Source organism: Danio rerio, chromosome 13 (genome assembly GCF_052040795.2).
Source record: "Danio rerio strain M-AB ecotype USA chromosome 13, GRCz13ab, whole genome shotgun sequence".
In the NCBI taxonomy this organism is placed as follows: Eukaryota; Metazoa; Chordata; class Actinopteri; order Cypriniformes; family Danionidae; genus Danio; species Danio rerio.
The window spans coordinates 44,958,441-44,977,083 of record NC_141033.1 but is presented as its reverse complement, the minus strand read 5'-3'; the positions used below and the strand labels follow the sequence as shown (position 1 = coordinate 44,977,083).

Sequence of the window (18,643 nt, the reverse complement as noted above, 5' to 3'; positions counted from 1 at the left end):
TGTTGTTTTACCATATGTTTGAGAATAACAATAATAATAGCCTACTCTTATTAACCTTCATTCTACTTTATAGAATCGTGGGAAAATCATGATCTTGAATTTAGGCAAAAAAAAACCCTTGATTCTCATTTTAGCCAGTATCGTGTAGCCTTAGTCTACGGGGTCCAATTTTTGCTTTGGCTGGGAAAACATGTGAGTTTACTGGATGGACCCCAACTGATACCAATTTTGGTTAATTTTCAGAAAAAAACATATGTATTATTAGATATAATTGTTTTAGGGGTATGATTATTGCTTGTGGTGAAGCAGGTTGTGGGTTCATATCTCGGATGAATCCCATTTGTCACCAATTTTGGCTTAATCTTAGTGGAAACCATTTGAAATGGGGTGTGATAGGTTTAGAAGTATGGTTGTTGCTCATGATGTGAATAGTTGTGGGTTCAAATCCCGGAAAAAAAAACAATTTGTTACCTATGTTATATATGTTATACATGTGTTATATTATATACATTATATGTTACATATGTTATACATATGGCTTAATCCCTGAAGCAACCATTTGTAGTGGTGTTGGATTGGTTTAGGGGCATGATTGTTGCTTCTGATGTAACGAGTTGTCGGTTCATATCCCAAATAAACCCCATTTGTTTGGTTTAAGCTAAATTGAAACCATCAGCTTTGGGGTATTATAGGTTTAGGGACATGATTAGTGCTTGTGTTATGATAGGTTGTAGGTTCATATCCTTTGGGTGTCCAAACTCAGTCCTGGAGGGACAATATCCTAGAGAGTTTAGCTCCAACCCTAATCAACCACACCTTAACCAGCTAATCAAGCTCTTACTAGATATACTAGAAACTTCCTGGCAGGTGTGTTGAAGCAAGTTAGAGTTAAACTCTCCAGAACACCAGCCCTCCAGGACTGAGTTTGGACACCCCTGTCCTAGATGAATACTATTTGTACTAGTTTGGTTTATTGTCAGAAAAAAACAAACATCTGTATTGGGGTATGATTAGTTTAGAGGAATGATTGTGGCTTGTGGTGCAACCGGTTGTGGGTTCATATTCCGGACATACCCCCATTTGTTACAAGTTTTGGTTTAATCTCAGCTGAAACCATCTGTAATGGGGTATGATTGGTTTAGGGCTATGGTTGTTGCTTGAGGTGTAAATGGTTGTAGGTTCACATCCCAAACAAACCCCATTTGTTACCAATATAGTTTAATCCCTGAAGGAACCATCTGTAGTGGTGTATGATAGATTTAGGGGGAAGATTGTTGCTTGTGGTGAGAGAGGTTGTGGGTTCATACCCCAGATGAACCCCATTTTTGTACCACATAGTTTGGTTTAAGCTGATTTGAAACCATCTGTATAGGGATATGATTAGTATAGGGACATGATTGCTGCTTATGTTGTGGCAAGTTGGGGTTCATTTCCTGGTCAAATCCCAATTATTACCAGTTTGGTTTAAGCTGATTTGAAATCATTTGTATAGGGGCATGATTGGTTTAGGGACATGATTGGGATGCGAGAGGTTGTGAGTTTAAATCCTCAACAAGCCCTCACTTGTCACCTGTTTGGTTTAATTAAACATGCAGGCCCAGAACGTACCTGCTAGATGGCCATTGACTGAGTGTTCAAGGGTATTTTTTATAGCAGCTGCAGGGTCAAACAGCTGTCTGGGTGTACCAGGGCCATAAAAAAACATTAATAAATATTATAAAAATCTAAGTTTAAATTGTGATTTGAAATAAAGCAAGTACCTTTATCAGTATTTCTCAATAGAAAATATTTAAAATATTTTTTGCTCAGCATGAATGCAGTTAAGTGACCAAAATAGAAAGAAAACCCCCTTTCTCCAGTAAATGCTGTTCTTTTAAACCAGTGCAAGACTAGGTGAAGTTCATGCATTCTGATCTGAGAATAGATGTTGACAGAATGTGATTGAATGAAGGTACTGACAGAAGAGGAAGGTATTCATGTTGTTCATAAGGTCATTGTGTACTGTTAGTAACAGATGAAAATCCTGACTGGGCACATTCAGTAACCTGCGGATAAGGACGTCCTCTCACATCAGACAGACGGGACACTGTGTCCATATAGTGTCTGAGTTACAATGCAGTGCAGTGCTCCACCAACACACTCTTGTTCCTTCCATAGGACACATTGCATTCCTGTTCCAGGATTGGTTGGCTGAATGTTATGTGTTGGCTGTATTATATTAATATGTATGTACTAGGAATGTAACGGTATCAGAATTTCACGGTACGGTAATACCTCGGTATGAATGTCACGGTACGGTATTTATTGAATCATTTACAGGAAAAAACAAAACTTATGAAAATACTCCAAAAAAGTGCCAAAAGTGTCAATGACATACAAATTAGCCATCTATCTGTAAGCTTTGAAACAGGAACTTCAATTTTAATAACAAAAAATTATTAAACCATGTAAAAACAATAAAGTTTCAATTTAGTATTGTTGAAAACTCATCACATTCAACATTTAATCACACTCAGCCCATGTACCCAGATCAGAGCTCTGCTAGTCGGACTTCTCATCAAGCATCTCCCGCTGGATCTAATCTCACTATATTTATTAAACGGGATATTTCATTTATCTTGTTGTCTTTATCTAACGACATATTCCCTGACTTTGGTCATTGGAATCTATTACTTGTTCTCAGGTAACGTGTTTTGGCTGAGCGCAAAGATAAGTTAATGATTAATGTAACCACGTACATTCTGTATATTGACTGATCGCTTGCCTTTATTTCCTATAATGTATAAACTTATTGTATGTTATACTTTTAAAATGGCCATTATCGATTATTAAAACTGATATTCAGCAAAAGAGAGGGTATGTTTCGTATTTTCACTGAAATTGAAAGGAGGCAGTTGTTATCGGCTCCGTTTTGTTATAAATATCCACACAGTGAAGATGACGCTCATCTTATGCAGCACGACGCCTCAACATGTCTGCAGTCTAAGTTGCTAATATTAAAATGAAAATAGGCAGTTCCTTAAATCATGTTTACATTTTATTGTTGATAAAGTGAAACAACGAAGCCAGGGTGATGTGAATGAAGTTATAAAGTACACTGTTCCCTTTGAAGATTTACCCGTGTCCTCGGTATAGTCTGCTTTTCCATATCAAACTGAGAAGAAGAGACTGCAGCCTTGATCAAACTTGCGAAGTCTGAACTTACAAGGAGAGGATGCAGGACTGAACTGTGCGTGTTAGGCTACTTAATATTCAGGAAAAGCCCCAATCAGAGAGGCGAACGTCTGCAGCCCCGCCTCCGTTTTCAGATGTCTCCGTTTTCCATTATCCACACTGAGATATTATCCACACATTTCGAAACGCTCCGTTTTCAGCGCTCGAGAGCTCTTTTCATCCCCGCTTCTAGCAGCACACTCCATTTCCGCATTACTGGATCTGTAGCGACAACAGACCGCAAGGGATGATGGTCAAGCATGGGCTGATGGGTATTGTAGTTTTCGCTACCTCCCGTTCGCTTCATTCGCCTGAGCAAATTTTCTCAGAAGACCTATAGTTTTACCGAGTCATGCGACTTCGGTAATATCGAAAAAAATTAATATTGCGGTATGACGGTATTTACAATACCGTTACATCCCTAGTATGTACACATGCACTATGAACAATTTAGCTTACCCAATTCCCCTGTAAGCGCATGTCTTTGGACTTGTGGGGGAAACCGGAGCACTCAGAGGAAAACCCACGACAACACGGGGAGAACATGCAAACTCCACACAGAAATGCCAACTGACCCAGCCAGGACTTGAACCAGCGACCATCTTGCTGTGAGGCGATCGAGCTACCCACTGCGCCACCATGCAGATAGACATTGGAACATCGATGCTGAAAAGATAAATTGCGTGGCCTTGAGTATATTAGAGATCGGTTTTGTGCAATATGGCACACAGATCCGCCACTTTGATCAGCAAAGCAATTGCATAAGCGTGAAGGTGAAAGAACATCTGTCCTTTTCGAGTGACCTGCCGCTGATGAACTTTCAAGATGTACTTCAGACCTGTTTGGCTTGCGGAGACGATGACATCACGGTAAAGCTGTTTTGCGCAGCTTGGCGTTGAAGAGAGTTTGTAGGGAACAGAAAGTCCTTGTTCCACAGCAGTTCTTGTTGGCAGATCTGCTTAGCTGGTGTGAGAATCGACTGCAGATGTATTCCTGCTAAGTGGAGTTTATTTTTAATGATCTTCATAATGGAATCTGTGGTCGGCAGCAGAAATGCCCGATCATTTCCTGTTGCAGTAGCCATTAGCTTTACACTGCAGTGTTGAAGAGCGCATGATTCTGCCACTGTCATCACTATATTGCTTATTAAGGAGAGACTCTGCAGGCTAAATCACTGTATTTATGCATGTCAAATTTAAATGATAAAGAACTTTTTACTGACCTTTTTGGTACTACAAATATTTTGAAGGCATTATTTTTTGTAATATGCACTAATATGAGTACATTTTTTGCACAAAAATCAGAACTGATAAAAGTCTCTGTAACTTCCGGTCCATATTTACTTTAAAGGGGACCTATTATTCCCCTGTTTAAAAGATGTAAAAAAAAATCTCTATTGTCCCTACAGTGTGTATGTGTGGTTTCAGCTCAATATACAACGCAAATAATCCTTTAGAACTCTGTGGAACTGCCCCTTTTAGGGTGACTGTCGCTTTAAATTCAAATGAGACTGTGCTCTTTTCAAAAGAGGGCGGGGCTTTAAATGCCTTTGTGTCAGCATAGTGGCAGATTCAAAAACAAGACTAACATCCTATGCAAATAAGATCGTCACTAATGGGAGGGGCTTTCCGCCTCTGACATGTACAAAGGGAGATTGTCAATCAAAGTGTTTCTGCAGCCTGTTTTTATCAAGTGTGATTATCAAAAATTAAAGTAATACATTTTTACCATTAGAAGCTGGTTGTATTCACAGACTGTTGCCACACAACTGTTTAAACCCCTTCTAAAAGTGATTTTTGCATAATAGGTCCTCTTTAAGTGCTCAAGTTCTTTAAAGCAGGTTTAATTTTGATTGGCTGCTGATGTTTATTACTCATCGCGAGGAAAAGCTCTTTTGAAAATGCAGTTTGGGGGGAAAAAAGTTGCGCTATTTTTCGTAAAGTTCTGTGGCCAATAATATGTTTCTTTCACACACACATACACACAAAAAACTGAATCATTTCTTAATGGACATTGATGTTGCACTGTTAAAAAAAATGCAGGGCTCCACACAATTCGTTCATTTTGCCCAACACAAATTGATTAAGTTAACTTAAAACTTTTAACAAATTTATGTGGATTCATGAAAAACTAATTTGTCCCAATGAAATCTCAAGAATTGTGCAGTTTCAGCTCATTTTAAATAAGTATTTTTTTGAGTGTGAAATACATACCTGGCAACCTAAAGACCGCTGTAAGTGATCGAGAAATCATCTAATAAATCATCTAACTTATTAAATAAGCGGGTCGTCAGTTACACCAGGATCAATAAGAAAGGTACTTAGAAGTGTTGTTTGGTTTTTTAATAGTCAGTATTTTAACACATACAGTATACTGTATCTACAATATAACATGTTATATAATATATACACACACACACACACACACACACACACACACACACACACACACATACACACACACTGATCATTCTAATGTGTTTGAAATTTGTAATATTTCTATGTTGAATTCTCTTTCTATGTTGAGTCACACATTTTATTTAATATTTTATTATCTTTGTTGTTGAAACAATTTGGGTTTTAGAAAAAAGCTTTATAAATAAAAGGTATTATTATTATAAGTATGTTTATTAAAAATATATGGTAATCAATTTTAGAAACATGCTAATTCATGTTAGAGTAATTCTAATTATATGCTTATTCATACTAGAATCATGGTAACAACATGTTAATTTGTTAGAGACATGCTAATTCATGTTGTTACCATGCTAACAGCATGCTAATTCATGCTAGAAACTTGCTAGCAACATGTTAATTTGTGGTAAAAATATGCTAAGAATATGCTACATCAAGATTCATGCTAATTTCTTAGAATCATGCTAGTTCATGTTAGAATCATGTTAATTCATGCTAGTATCATGCTATTACCAACCACAGACACGGGTATCAACAAGCTTTTTACTGGCTTGCTTCAGTGGTTACATTGTTGACTGCAGGGATCTTAAACATTATTTTAGCAACTTGATAGTTTTTCTAACTAAATAAACTACTGCCAACAGGCTTTCTCAAGCCACCATAAAGTTTGTCCTCAAACTTTAGCATCTAGTTATTAAAAGTATGTTTATCAAAAATAATGAATATACGGCAAAAATTGGAGAATATACGGCAAACCTTTCCTGTTGTGATTATCCAGCAATTGACTTTGATTGGACAAGGAAAAAAAATTTGGGAAAGATTGTGTGTTAAGATAGTGTTGGACATTTTACTTAGACCTGGTAACCCTGTTCCAACTAATATTGTTCCTCTGTGCTGTTATTGTTCTTGTTGTTGTGTTATCCCTATAGAGTGGTTTTAGAAATATCCTGTTATCACTTTAGGCATTTTTCTTGATGCGAGTGTGCCTTTAAAGCGGACCTATTGTTCAAAAATGACTTAATAAGGGTTTTAAACACAGTTGTGTGGCAACAGCATACCTGTCAACCCTCCCGTTTTACCTGGGACTCTCCTGTATTTTACTGTTCTATCCCGCTATCATCCCGTAAAGGTATTTTCCCGTATTTCCAGTCTTTCTCTAAACAGCCGAGCCTCCCTATACACAACCCATACCGCCGAACCACCAGGGGTCGCCCCATGCTCTAAAACGTGAGTCTTCTGTGCTTTTGATTTGTTTAGGAATGAAAACACTTATAAATAAATACTAAAAAAGGCGTGATTACATTTCCTTTTGATTACAGCTGCCGTCGCCCATCCTATACAATCCTCAAAACAGTCATATAATGGTGCATGACGGTCAGCTGACGCGCTCTATAGTGATAAACAGACGCTGTTTCCCAAACCGATTCTGTACACGCGATTTGAAGCAGAGAGAAAAAAGTTTGGCTTTTGGGTGTGTGTTTAAACAGACATACACACATAATTAATAATAATAACATATAAGGATGTACATGTTGGTGGGGTTTGGGAAATACCCTTATTAAGGTGGCCATATCCCTTATTTTCACATCCCAATGTTGACAGGTATGGGCAACAGTATGTGAATAAAGCCAGCTTCTAATGGCAAAAAGATTATTAATTTATTTTGTTATAATCACATTTAATAAAAACGGCTTGCAGAAACACTTTGATTGACATCCTCCCTTTGTACGTGTCATCAGAGGGGGAAATCCACGCCCGTTAGCGATGATCTCTCCCTCATTAGCATAAAACATTAGTCTTGTTTTTAAATCTGCCACTATGCTGACACATAGGCATTCGTAGCTCCGCCCTCTTCTGAAAAAGAGCACAATCTCATTTGAATTTAAAGCGACAGTCACCTAAATAACATGATTAGAATCAAAGCGTAAAATGGGCAGTTTCAAAGAGTTATAAAGGATTATTTGTGGGGTACTTTGAGCTGAAACTTCACAAACACACTCTAGGGACATCAGAGACTTATTTTAAATCTTGTCAAAAGAGGCATAATAGGTCCCCTTTAAAACCCAGCGATGAAACTGCACCTCTGTGTGAGATAAATGCAGAAGGTGAAAATGAAAATGAAGTCGTGATCCACTAGAGAAATGAATGTGGAAATAAGCTCTCCAGTCTCCAGAGACTCGTCCTAGACGTCTCCTGCAGTGCAGTGTATTTATAGACTGAGAGGAAAGCAGGTTGACGGTCAGTAAATATTACATGATTCCCTCTTTTAGAGTTTCTTCATCCCTTTTTAGGACTCTTTCATAAAGCAGAGGTCAGTGAGAGTGCTTTGCAGTGATCGTAAAACTTTATTCCCGAGTCATTGTTGTTTTTCACACATAAAAATTATAGTGATATTATTGTAGTGTATGGTTGTTGTGAATTAGACCGGGAGATCTGCTGTAGTTTGTTTTATCAGTGCTAGGGTGTACATATCTTAATTTTCTGATGAGTGATTATGACATCGAAGATAGTTTGAAGACCTGTTAATTAGCAAAATCATAATAGCATGTTCTGCCCTCTGCTGGAGAGGTGGAAAGTTCACATACTCTTGATATGCATTTACTGTGAACATTGTGTAGAAATACAGAGCTTAATGTTTACATAATGGTGCATATTACTGTTTAAAAGCTTGGGTCAGTATGTTTTTTTTTTGTTTTTTTTTTGCAGTAGCAGGTCTAAAACTGTGCAATACCCTCCCATTAGAGCTTCATATCATCACAAATGTGGCACTGTTTAAAGCAAAACATGTGAACAAAATGTGAACAATTAACCTGTGAAAATCAAGCAAGAAATTTTTTTTTTTGATAATTCATTATTAATCGAAATGTAAAAATTCTCTTCTTCTATGGAGTGATGACATCAGATTGACGGCTGAGCTATTCAATATTGAAGTTGGTAGGAAGTTCATTTCACAGCAGTCGAGTTTGTTAAAGTACAAATGTAAACAAAATTAACCATATTATTTGGTTAGCTCACATTGCCAGTTACGTGAACAATTCATCTGTGCGTGTCATTAAGAAAAAAAATAAATGCTTGCCCTTTGTAATGTTAAATTCTGAAAATGCACTTCCTGTTTGTTTTCAGTAAAATTCTCAGATTATGTTTGTCTGTGGGCAACGCAGCGGCTCAGTAGGTAGTGCTGTCGTCTCACAGCAAGAAGGCCGCTGGTTCGAGCCTCGGCGGGGTCAGTTGGCGTTTTTGTATGGAGTTTGCATGTTCTCTCTGCGTTCGTGTGGGTTCCCTCCCGGTGCTCCGGTTTCCCCCACAGTCTAGACATACGGTACAGGTGAATTGGGTTGGCTAAATTGTTCATATTGTATGAGTGTAAACAAGTGTGTATGGATGTTTCCCAGTGATGGGTTGCAGCTGGAAGGGCATCTGCAGCATAAAACATTCTGGATATGTTGGCGGTTCATTCGGTTGTAGCGACCCCAGATTAATTAAGGGACTAAGCTGAAAAGAAAATGAATGAATGATTGTCTGTGGTATGGGGGGCGTGGCTATCATACTTAACCACGCCTCTCCAATGGTCATTTTTGACAACAAACAGAAATGGTGAGCAGGTCTGTTAGGTTGTTATAACTCTCCTCAAACCCTTTTCCAGATCTTTCTAAATGAAATGCCTACTTTACTACATCCAATGAGCTTGCAGTAGAAAAAACAAGCCACGCCCACTGGAACTGCGTCACAATACGGGGGAAAAAAAAAAAAAAACGTTGCAGCTTCTGGTTCATGCAGACTTTAAAGGCGGAGTGTGTGTGTGTTTTTGTGTGCAGGGCCGGTGGTGTATGTGCTGGACCTGGCAGATAGGTTGATCTCGAAGGCCTGTCCGTTTGCTGCTGCTGGGATCATGGTGGGATCCATTTACTGGACCGCCGTCACATATGGGGCCGTGACAGTCATGCAGGTGAATCATCGCTCGAATCTAAAATTACTTAACAAGAATTCTTTGATCTACACGAATCTCCATCTCTCAGGTTGTAGGTCATAAGGAAGGTCTGGATGTGATGGAAAGAGCCGATCCTCTCTTCTTGCTGATTGGCCTGCCCACCATCCCAGTTATGCTAATTCTGGGGAAGATGATTCGCTGGGAGGATTATGTGCTCCGCCTTTGGAGGAAATACTCCAATAAGCTTCAGATCCTCAACAGTATCTTCCCAGGTCAGTGGTTAAAGGACAGTCACAAAAAAGGGTCTTCACGAATTATAGAGGTATAAAAGAGCTTTAGGCTTTTTCTTCTATAATGCATTTTTAATTGTCATTAACTTAAATCACAGACTAAAATGTTATTTAGTGTAGGAGTGTAAGAAAATGGTCAAATTGAGAACTAGAATCATTTGATGACATATTAAAAGGCGATTTAAGAATCCCAGTTTGGCTCCAAAATACCAATTAAAAAATACAAATTTTAAATCTTTAAACTGTGCCAATATTTTTTTTTTAGCCATTTAAAATGGAAGACACTTTAGAATGATCACTTATTTTATATATTATAATAAATACATGTGTTATTAGTATATATATTTAAGTGTGTGGGTGTTTTTATTTATTTATAAAAACATATTAGAGATGCACAATACACCAGCAGTTATATCAACATCGGCCGATAAATGCTATTTTATTTTATCAATCTGATAACAAAATTAGGCCGATAAATTATGTATTACTTCCTTCGGTTGAACCACTTCACCTGCTTGCTGTCTGACAATTTTTTATTATTATTATTTTACTGGAAATTATATAAATTTTTTGTTTAATGTTTAGTGACTTGGTTGCTTGGAAAGTAATAGTAATTGGAAAAGAATAGTTGAAGTAAAGTTTCGAGATCAATTTAGACTTTTCTGAAGTTAAGACTTTAAAATAAAATTAGAAAGATTTCTATTTATATTCATCAGCAAAAATATATCGACTATCAGCCTCTAAATCTCTAACAGTATCGGTCAAAAACTCTGTATTGATACATCCATCCTACATATGTATTATAAATATATATGGGCAATATATCACATGAGTAGCAATGCGATATGGCTGTATATCGGCACTTGTGGGAGGTGAGCGTTAGTGTCCCACCAGTGCTGAAATACAGACACAGCGCACTGCTACAAGTGTGATATTGCGTTTATACAACAGTTTGGCAACATCAAACACGAATCAAACACGGAGAGTCTCAAAACCCTTTTGTATGAGGAACTACTTTCTTCAGCCATTCAATAACATCTGCAGCTGACATCAGAACAGCAGAAAGCGTTGCTCATTTACTAACATCACTTTTTGGAGCAAGTATTTGAATGATTCTCTAGCGTAATGTCTAGGGATGATAAAACAGGTAATTTTGCTTAAATGTTAAGATTAATAGGTTGAACGGCATGAAATGCCATCAGTCTACAGAGATTTTTTAGTTTTTCTCTGTTGCAATTGGGAGATCACAATATTACTATTACTAAATACAGCACTACAACATAAAAAAGAGAGAGATCGACTTAATTACCTTAATTATCGACTTAATTACCGAAGTAATTACCTGTTTCATAATAGTTTTATCAGCTGTAGTTTGACATTAAGCTGTTTTTCTCTTAAGGTCTAATATGCGGTCTCTGTGGCCATCTTGTGGATGATTATCGTCAACTGTCCTTGCTCAAAGACACGCTAATGGTCGCCCATGCGCTGTCTCTCTGAAATAATAAATATTTAAAATAGACACTATCCTTTCAGATATAGATATACTGCATAGTTGCAATCTAAACAGTTACATTCTCGCCTAAAAAACCCTCAAAAGTACATTATGTTGTCCAACAGCAGCAACATTTGTCAAACTCTAGAGCAGTGGTTCTCAAAGTGGGGGTTGGGACCCCCCGAGGGGTCGCGGGGCAATGAAGGGGGGTCGCCTGGTGATTTCCAAAAATCTATTTATTTTTATTAAACCATAAGAATTAACATATTTTATCCATAACTATACTGAAAATAAAAATAGTCCTTTATAGTTACTATATACTATATAGTTACTATAGTAGCTTATAGTTACTAGTTCTATTGGATTGCGACCCCTGGGGTAATTACATTATATTAAAGGCAGCAATAGCGTCAGATGCATTTTGATTTTATAACATCAGGTTATACTTTCTGGCACATTTAAAGCACTGACACAAATTTAATTGGCGTGTCTGCGTCATTGCATGCAAGGTTTCTGTATTTATAACCACCTCAGAGGATATTGAGGGTCGCGAGTCACTGGCATTGTTATTTTGGGGGTCGCGGGCTGAAAAGTTTGGGAACCCCTGCTCTAGAGTGTCCTCTAGTTGTTGCTGTATGTGGGCGGAGTAATACACAAGGGTGAAGAGTTAAGAAGCTGGACGAGTGCTTTTATTTGCAGAATATCTCACGACTATCAGCCAATCAGATTCAAGAACCAGACAGAGCCGTTGTATAAATATATATTAAGAAGTTATGCAAAAAGTTGCCATGTGATTGGCTGATTAGATATATTTGTGTTATTTCAGTTGTATTAACGAAAACCTGATGTCTGCCTGGCTGTTCTGTGACATTGAAAAGTACAAGAAATTTTCATCAAAAAGGTTGATTAATCAGACTCTGTGTTGTTCTATGGTACACAGGTATAGGCTGCCCGGTGCCGAGGATCCCGGCGGAGGCCAGTCCTCTGGCCGATCATGTGTCTGCCACACGGATCCTGTGCGGAGCCCTGGTGTTCCCCACCATCGCCACCATCGTGGGCAAACTGATGTTCAGCAGCGTCAACTCAAACCTGCAGAGGACCATTCTGGTACCAGATTATAGAGCTGCTATAAAACTATATCTGTGATGCATGCACATGAAGCTCAAGCTATAAAAGCTAAAGAACGTAAAGCACAGATTTCATCTGTATATGTGGGTTTTTGGTTGCATTTTTGTTATTTATTTATTTAAAGGCCAGTAGTCTCTACTTTAATATTGACATTTATTAGAAGGCTACATGGTTCATAACTAATGTTTTCAAAAGTATCGACTTCAGTACTAATTGATACTATTTTAAAAACCAAGCGTAAATACGGATACACGCACATTAGAGAGTTCGAAAGTCGCGTCTATCAGCTGATCCATCAGTGGTTTGCTCGTGTATCTGCTCATAGATGGATTCAGTGTCTGTGTGTCTGTGAACAGTGGTAAAGCGATGACATTGGTTGAGTGTTGATGTTTTTTAAGGTATCATATAGAAAGTTACAAATTCCATTATTGTGACAACACTATTCATGATATGTATCTATCTGTTTGTCTTTCTCAGGGTGGCATCGCGTTTGTGGCTATCAAAGGGGCGTTTAAGGTTTATTTCAAGCAGCAGCAGTATCTCCGACAAGCTCACCGTAAGATCCTCAACTTCCCCGAACCGGAAGAAGCCTGAGCTCGCCATTAAAACCTTCATCCATCCACCATCATTTGTGATTTCACATGCAACACTAGCAGACATCTGGCTTTCTTCTTCCCTGTCAATGTGACCACTGCGATTGGAGTCTGGACCCAGGTTCAGCCTCGCTTCTGTTGATTAAAGCAGAGCAGGGAGTTGCTTGTTATTTGTTTTATGGGCTTTACGACTTTTTAAGAAAGAGACTGAGGAAAAATAAATTATCGAAAAAGGTTTTATATTAAGGAAGGGTTGTTTTATATTAATTAAGAAACGTTCTGATGGATCGCTGTGTTTAAAGTAGCACTTTGGCTAAACATTTCTCTCCTCCTACATGCAATATTAAATGCTAAAGGCAAATTTAAAGAGATAGTTCACACAAAAATAGAAATATCCTAGCATTTACTCACACTCAAGCACAAAACTAGATATTTTGGAAATAATCTAGTTTTCCAATGATGGAAAAAAAGCAGCAATTGACATTCATAGTAGCAATAAAAAATATTATGGAGGTCAATAGCTACTTTGGTATATCTTCCTTTGTGTTTAACAGAAGAAAGAAACTCTTAACAGGTTTTGAAAACGTGGAATATGAGTAAATGATGACTGACTTTTCATTTTTGGGTGAACTATCACTTTAAGTATGTATTTGCTCATAATAAGCATTTAAAATACCCTTGTTATGTGGCTGTTTTTCTCCAGAATCAAATCATGTAATTATATCTTTTACATAATGTCTGGATATGACGTGAGATTAAAATGATGAATTGAATTTAACACGTATTAATAGTACAAACTATTATGCTCAATCTAGATCTGAAATGTTTATTTGATCCTTAAAATTCTTTGTTTGTGATTAATTATAGAAACAACAAAAAAAGAAATTTAATAATCCTAATTTCTACGCTGATTTAGGGGTGTGATATAAGCTTGACAGTTTATTGAAGTCATCTGTCCTGCTGTCACTCAATTTAATCAATTGGCTTAGTTTGTTTTCTATCTTTATGGTGTTGACGTTTATGGAGGACGAAACCTGCAAAAATATTAAATAAATAAATGTGCCAATAAATAAAGGAATAAATAAATCCATAAATCCCTGTATAAATAAAACAATAAATAAAGTAATGAGTAAATAAATCCAAAAATCACTGCATAACTAAAGCAATAAATAAATAAATATGCAAATAAATAAATAAATAAATGAGTAAATAAAGCTAAAACCCCCTGCATTAATTTACGCAATAAATAAATAAATAAATAAGCAAATAAATGAGTAAATAAATCCATAAATCTCTGCATAAATAAAACAAAAATATGCAAATAAATTAATAAATAAATCCATAAATCCTTTTATAAATGAAACAATAAATAAATAAATGAGTTAAAAAACATAAATGACTGCAAAAATAAAACAATAAATAAATACCTAAGTAAATAAATCCAAAAATCCCTGCATAAATAAAACAAAAAATTTATAAATATGCAAATAAATGAGTAAATAAATCTAAAAATCCCTGCATGAATAAAACAATAAATAAATGAGTAAAAAAAAACATAAATTCCGGCAAAAATAAAACAATAAATAAATACATGCAAATAAATAAATGAGTAAATAAATCCATAAATCCCTGCATAAATAAAACAAAACATAAATAAATGTGTGAATAAATAAATGGGTAAAAAAAACACAAATCACTGCATAAATAAAAAAAACAATTAAATATGCAAATAAATGAGTAAAAAAACAAATCACTGCATAAATACAACAATAAATATATAAATATGCAAATAAATAGCTAAATAAATCCAAAAATTCCTGCATAAACAAAACAAAAAATAAATAATTATGCAAATATATAAATAAATGAGTAATTAGTATATTAATAATGCGGGCTAATACATAATACATTTAAAAATTAATCACCGTTTGAAAGGGGTAAAAAATCTACTTTTAATTTAGTATTATTCCCCAACATTCGTATAATTAATTTAATTATTTATCAGCCTGCACTATTAATTATTTATATATTTATTTATGCAGAAAAATTGTGGATTTTTATATATATATATATATATATTTTTTTTTTTTTTTTTTCGTAGGTATTTATTGATCGTTTTATTTATGCAAGAATTTATGGACTTTTTCTGACCATTTATTTATTTATTTGTGTATTTATTTATTTATTTATGGTTTTTGCAGGTTTCATCCTCCATAGACGTCTGACTGTCAGGGAGTCTTTTTTACAATTCAGAAATCATAGGACGGTTTAGAGTCAAACAAATAAATATTTCACCCAAAAATGATAATAATGTCAACATTTACTCATCCTCTACTTTTTTACACATTATATTTCTTCTGTTGAACATAAAAGAAAGATATACTGAAGAATAAAAAGCAAGCACTGATTTCCACAGTATTTGTATATGAACTATGAGTATCAGTGGCAGCTTTTTCCAACATTCTTCAAAATATCTGGTTTTGTGTTCAACAGATGTAAGAATAATGGGAGTAAATAGTGAGGTATTTTTCATTTTCGCGTGAACTATCCCTTTAAGGACCATTCAGAAACTGAGCCACTCTATTAAAACCTACCAAAATTCATAATATGTTCCCAGTAATAAAAGTTCTCGGGTTAACTTAAAGAGTATTAGTGGCCTTTTTTATTACACAGTGACTATATTTGTGTCTTAAAGGTCACGTGGTTCAGATAGACAGCTGTTTTTTGTTGCTGAATATGCCAATTTTTGTTTTCTGAATCATTGTGTTGGATCTGATTCATGTAGCGTATCTGTTTTATTTCCAATTATCAGCAACTGAGATGTTTCTGACCATGATATGGATGAAAAAAAGGTGTACAGTGCATACCAGTACTGTTTTGCAATGGCACACTCAGTTTCCTCCGCTGTGAGGCAATATAGAGGCAAGTGTTTTATTTGAAAGAGCATATGTAATTAACTCAGCTTAACACTTAATTAGCTGTTGGATTACTGTGTGTTCATAGAGCTAAAGCGCATCATTAGAGCTTCTTCGTGGTAGACGTATCCCTGAAAGAACATGCTTGTTGGTGAACCTAGTTGTTAAAGGGATAGTTCACTCAAAAATGAACATTTTGCCTTCATTTACTCATATGCTAGCTATTTGAGGTTTCTTCTGTTGAACACAAAGGAAGATATAACGAATAATTCTGTGGGGAAAAAAACTGCCATTGGCTTTCATGGTATTTTTTGTACTACTATGGGTACATTCTTCGAAATATCTTCTTTTGTATTCCACTGGAAATGTTCATTTTTAGGGAGGAACTGTCCTTTTAAAACAAATAGTGCTCGTCTATACCAACTGCAAGCCTGGCATTAGCATTGTTTTCGCTCTCTGTGTTGCCTAAATATGAGTTTAAAGTCTCACTTGTCTTTTCAGCAGCTAATTGTGCTGTATAAATCAGTGGGGTGTGTATGAAGTCTCCTGTTGTACAGATATGAAGCATAATGCCAAATACAGAACATGTATGTTGTATAAATGGATTGCGTTGTACAGATACGCTTCTGAATTTATAGGTCCCTGGTTGATTTGTGTAAATAAATGTATTTTTCCAGTGCTTGACTGTGTGTTTTGGGTTGTTTCAGTTTTTAAGAACGACAAAAGCAAACATGAAGATGGCAAATGCATAGCAAATAATGTGATTGTGTAGTTATAAATTCTAATGCTGATGACACACAGGGCAACTTGGAGAAAAGATGCCATAAATGGGTAATAAATAAAAAGGGCAATGGGTTACAGATACAATAGTGTTGTCTATTCTCAATAGAAAAGTAACTAAGCAACATCTTTCTGCAAAGTTACTCTGCAACATTGCTCAAAAATTTAATTACTCACAGGTGGCACGGTGGCTCAGTGGTTAGCAATGATGCCTCATGGCAAGAAGGCCGCTGGTTCGAGACCCAGCTGAGAAAAATTGAATTACTCACAGGTGGCACGGTGGCTCAGTGGTTAGCAATGATGCCTCATGGCAAGAAGGCCGCTGGTTCGAGACCCAGCTGAGCCAGTTAGCGTTTCTGTGTGGAGTTTGCTGGTTTCCCTAAAAGACCAAAAACAGGCGCGATAGGTGAATTGAATTATTTAAATTGGCCGCAGTTTATGAGTGTGTATGGATGTTCCCCATTACTGGGTTGCAGCTGGAATGGCATCCACTGCGTTAAAACATATGCTGGGTAAGGCTGTGGTGACCAATAATGAATAAAGGGACTAAGCCAAGGAAAATGAATGAATGAATGAATTATTATTACAAGTACGAGTGTGCATGAATGCGAGAATGTATGGGTGTTTCCCAGTACTGGCTTTTAGCTGGAAGGGCATTCACTGCATAAAACATATGCTGGCATAGTTGGTGGTTCATTCTGCTGTGGTGACTCCTGATAAATAAGAGACTAAGCGGCCTTTATTCATCTTTGAACACACATTAAGATACTTTAGATCAGAGATGCCCATAGTCGGGCCTGTGGGCTAAAGTGTGCCCATGGTAAACTTTGATTTGACCCACCATTGCATTTGAAAAGAGAGGGAGGATGGTGAGGGTTGGAGCGAACACTTCTGACAGACATTGTCACTTTAAATTTAACATAATCTTTTGTTTCTTTGTTTTATCGCAGAGCTACCAAAAAACCCTAAAATACTGTCACTTGACAGATGCACATTAATAAAGCAGCATTTTTTTATGACACTGTATAACAATAAATTATATTTTTACAGTACTTTGAGGGTTGGAAGAAGGCGTTAAAAATACATTTTATTGGGTAATTTAATAGATAACATAACTAATACTCTGTACAACTACAGTTTTTACATTACTGTGACGGTTGGGTTTAGGGTTGGGGTGGGGGTTGACGTTAATAAAATACAACTAATGAGAAATTTAATAAATAATAGAAATAATTTGCGTTAACTTCCGGCCGCAAACGTATCCGCTCTAGCAACAACCAGATAGAGGACAATGCGCAAGTCATCTGTGAGCAAATCAAGATGAAGGCAGGAGCTGCTCGTCTAGTTTACTCAGCACTGAGCTCCATTGTGTTAGAAATTGTTTGTGTTTTGACAGTAATACATATCAGGGTATATGCAGGAATCCTAAAGGTGATTTCAAACTTTTTAAGACTTTTTTTAAAGACCTCAGAATATTTTAAGACCTCATCGCCACTTCAAGTTCTAATCAGTATCAAACCTTTAACTTAACAAACATTTGTTAATAAAATGTTGTAGTTAAATAAATCAATGAAGCACAATCATTCAACAGAACTCAGATGAGCTCAGAAGAAACAAAGCTTGAAAGAATAAATTATTTGGTTGTTTTTAGAGACAGGCTTCAGCCAATGTTTAAACTCGCCTTTCTGCAACCAGGAATGCGCAAACTAGCGTTTTCCCATTTTGCCGTCGTTTTTTGCTTTATGAATTCGCTACATGTGGAGAGCATCACATGACCTTCCTGCGTTAGTCGCAAATTACGTAAAATCATCTGGACAGAGGAGCTTGGCCAGACGTGCCCCGGCCAGAACGCGTGGATCTGACCACAGTCAGATATTAGGAGGAAAATAA

The 18,643-nt window shown here is 36.4% G+C and overlaps 2 protein-coding genes across 5 annotated transcripts in view; both read left to right on the top strand.

Moving 5' to 3' along the window:
- marchf5 (membrane-associated ring finger (C3HC4) 5) overlaps nucleotides 1-16,652 on the top strand; it is a 42,414-nt gene extending 25,762 nt beyond the window's left edge. For 2 of the 4 annotated variants that reach the window (XR_015505230.1, XR_015505229.1), the window contains 5 exons: nucleotides 9,443-9,573; nucleotides 9,644-9,827; nucleotides 12,278-12,444; nucleotides 12,943-14,050; nucleotides 15,260-16,652. Coding sequence is in view for 2 of the 4 variants with exons in the window: in NM_001082827.2 (NP_001076296.1) it covers nucleotides 9,443-9,573; nucleotides 9,644-9,827; nucleotides 12,278-12,444; nucleotides 12,943-13,059 (599 nt within the window). In the remaining 2 variants the exon portion in view is untranslated. 4 annotated transcript variants of the gene reach the window in all.
- kmo (kynurenine 3-monooxygenase) overlaps nucleotides 1-18,643 on the top strand; it is a 177,739-nt gene that overhangs the window by 74,001 nt on the left and 85,095 nt on the right. The gene's annotated exons all lie outside the window — the stretch shown is intronic.